General features: G+C 61.8%; 1 protein-coding gene across 1 annotated transcript in view; it reads left to right on the plus strand.

The window, feature by feature from the left end:
- The window catches only part of VOLCADRAFT_105201 (uncharacterized protein), a gene marked incomplete at its 5' end in the record, with an annotated part of 12370 nt that overhangs the window by 4247 nt on the left and 7043 nt on the right, over positions 1-1080 (plus strand). The window contains 2 exons of the mRNA XM_002951639.1: positions 420-567; positions 762-1065. Coding sequence (XP_002951685.1) covers positions 420-567; positions 762-1065 — 452 coding nt within the window. The remainder of the gene's footprint in view (positions 1-419; positions 568-761; positions 1066-1080) is intronic.

The raw sequence follows: 1080 nt of genomic DNA on the forward strand, positions 1-1080 counted from the left end.
GGGTGGGGTGGGGTGGGGTGGGGTGGGGTGGGGTGAGGTAAAAATACAGGTTTAGTCAATTCTTTAACGGGTGTGGTTTCGGAGGATCGCAGTAGCGTGTACTGTGCTTCTTGGGGTTTTACGTGGGGTGGTGGTGGCGGTGGTGGTGTTAGGAGAAGGTAGGCTCTGCAGCGGTGGTTTACGAAGACAGGAATAAGGGGGAACTGTACACCCGTTGCGTGTTTGTGTGGGGAGGAGGAGAGGGGGGAGGAAGAGGAGGTAGGTTAGTTAGCTTCGTCGGGTTTGGGTACTTGGGGGGGTTCTTGGGAGGTGGCTAGGAAGCGCATGTGCAGGTGCGTGTGTGGTGGTGGTGGAGGCATGTGTATCTGTCTTCCATCATTCCTTGTCGCTTACCTGTCGGTGGTTTATGTACGGCACAGCCGCGGCGCAGTACCATGAGCACTTGCGTGCAGCGGCGGTGGAGAGCACCGCGGAGGCGGCGGCAGCCCGGGAGCGACTGGCGGCGGCGACAGCGGATGTACGGCATTTAGAAGTGCTGTTGGCGGAGGCGCGCTCCGAAACTTCTAGGTACGCGCCGGCGGGATTCAGCTGGTAGTGGGCCCCCAGGAACTGGGCAGCCTCCGACCCCCCGTCGTCATTGCGACAACAACATCAACACCGCCATTACTACATCAGTATTATCATTACCACATCAGCAACATGAACATCATCATTACAAGATGAACATCAACCGCCGTCTCTCCCTTTGTTTCAACCTGCAGGCTGGCTGGGGCGATGATGGCGTCGCAACAGTACGGCAGGGACAGCGGTGCTGCTGCCGCTAGCATGTGCGGGGCAGCTGATGCGGCAGCAGCGGCAGCGGCGAGTGAAGCGGCGAGTGCAGCGGCCGCGGCGGCTGACGCAGCCACCGCCACGGCCGACACTGCAGCTTCGGCCGTACGGTCAACACAACGGCAACTGTCGGAAGTACGAGCACGCGCCGACGCGCTGCGTCGAGCGCTACAGCTACCGCCGCGACCACCGTCGCCGCTGCAGCATCAGCATCAGCCGCCGCCGCCGCCGCAGGTGCCGTACCGCCGA

Source organism: Volvox carteri (genome assembly GCF_000143455.1).
Source record: "Volvox carteri f. nagariensis unplaced genomic scaffold VOLCAscaffold_25, whole genome shotgun sequence".
NCBI lineage: Eukaryota > Viridiplantae > Chlorophyta > Chlorophyceae > Chlamydomonadales > Volvocaceae > Volvox > Volvox carteri.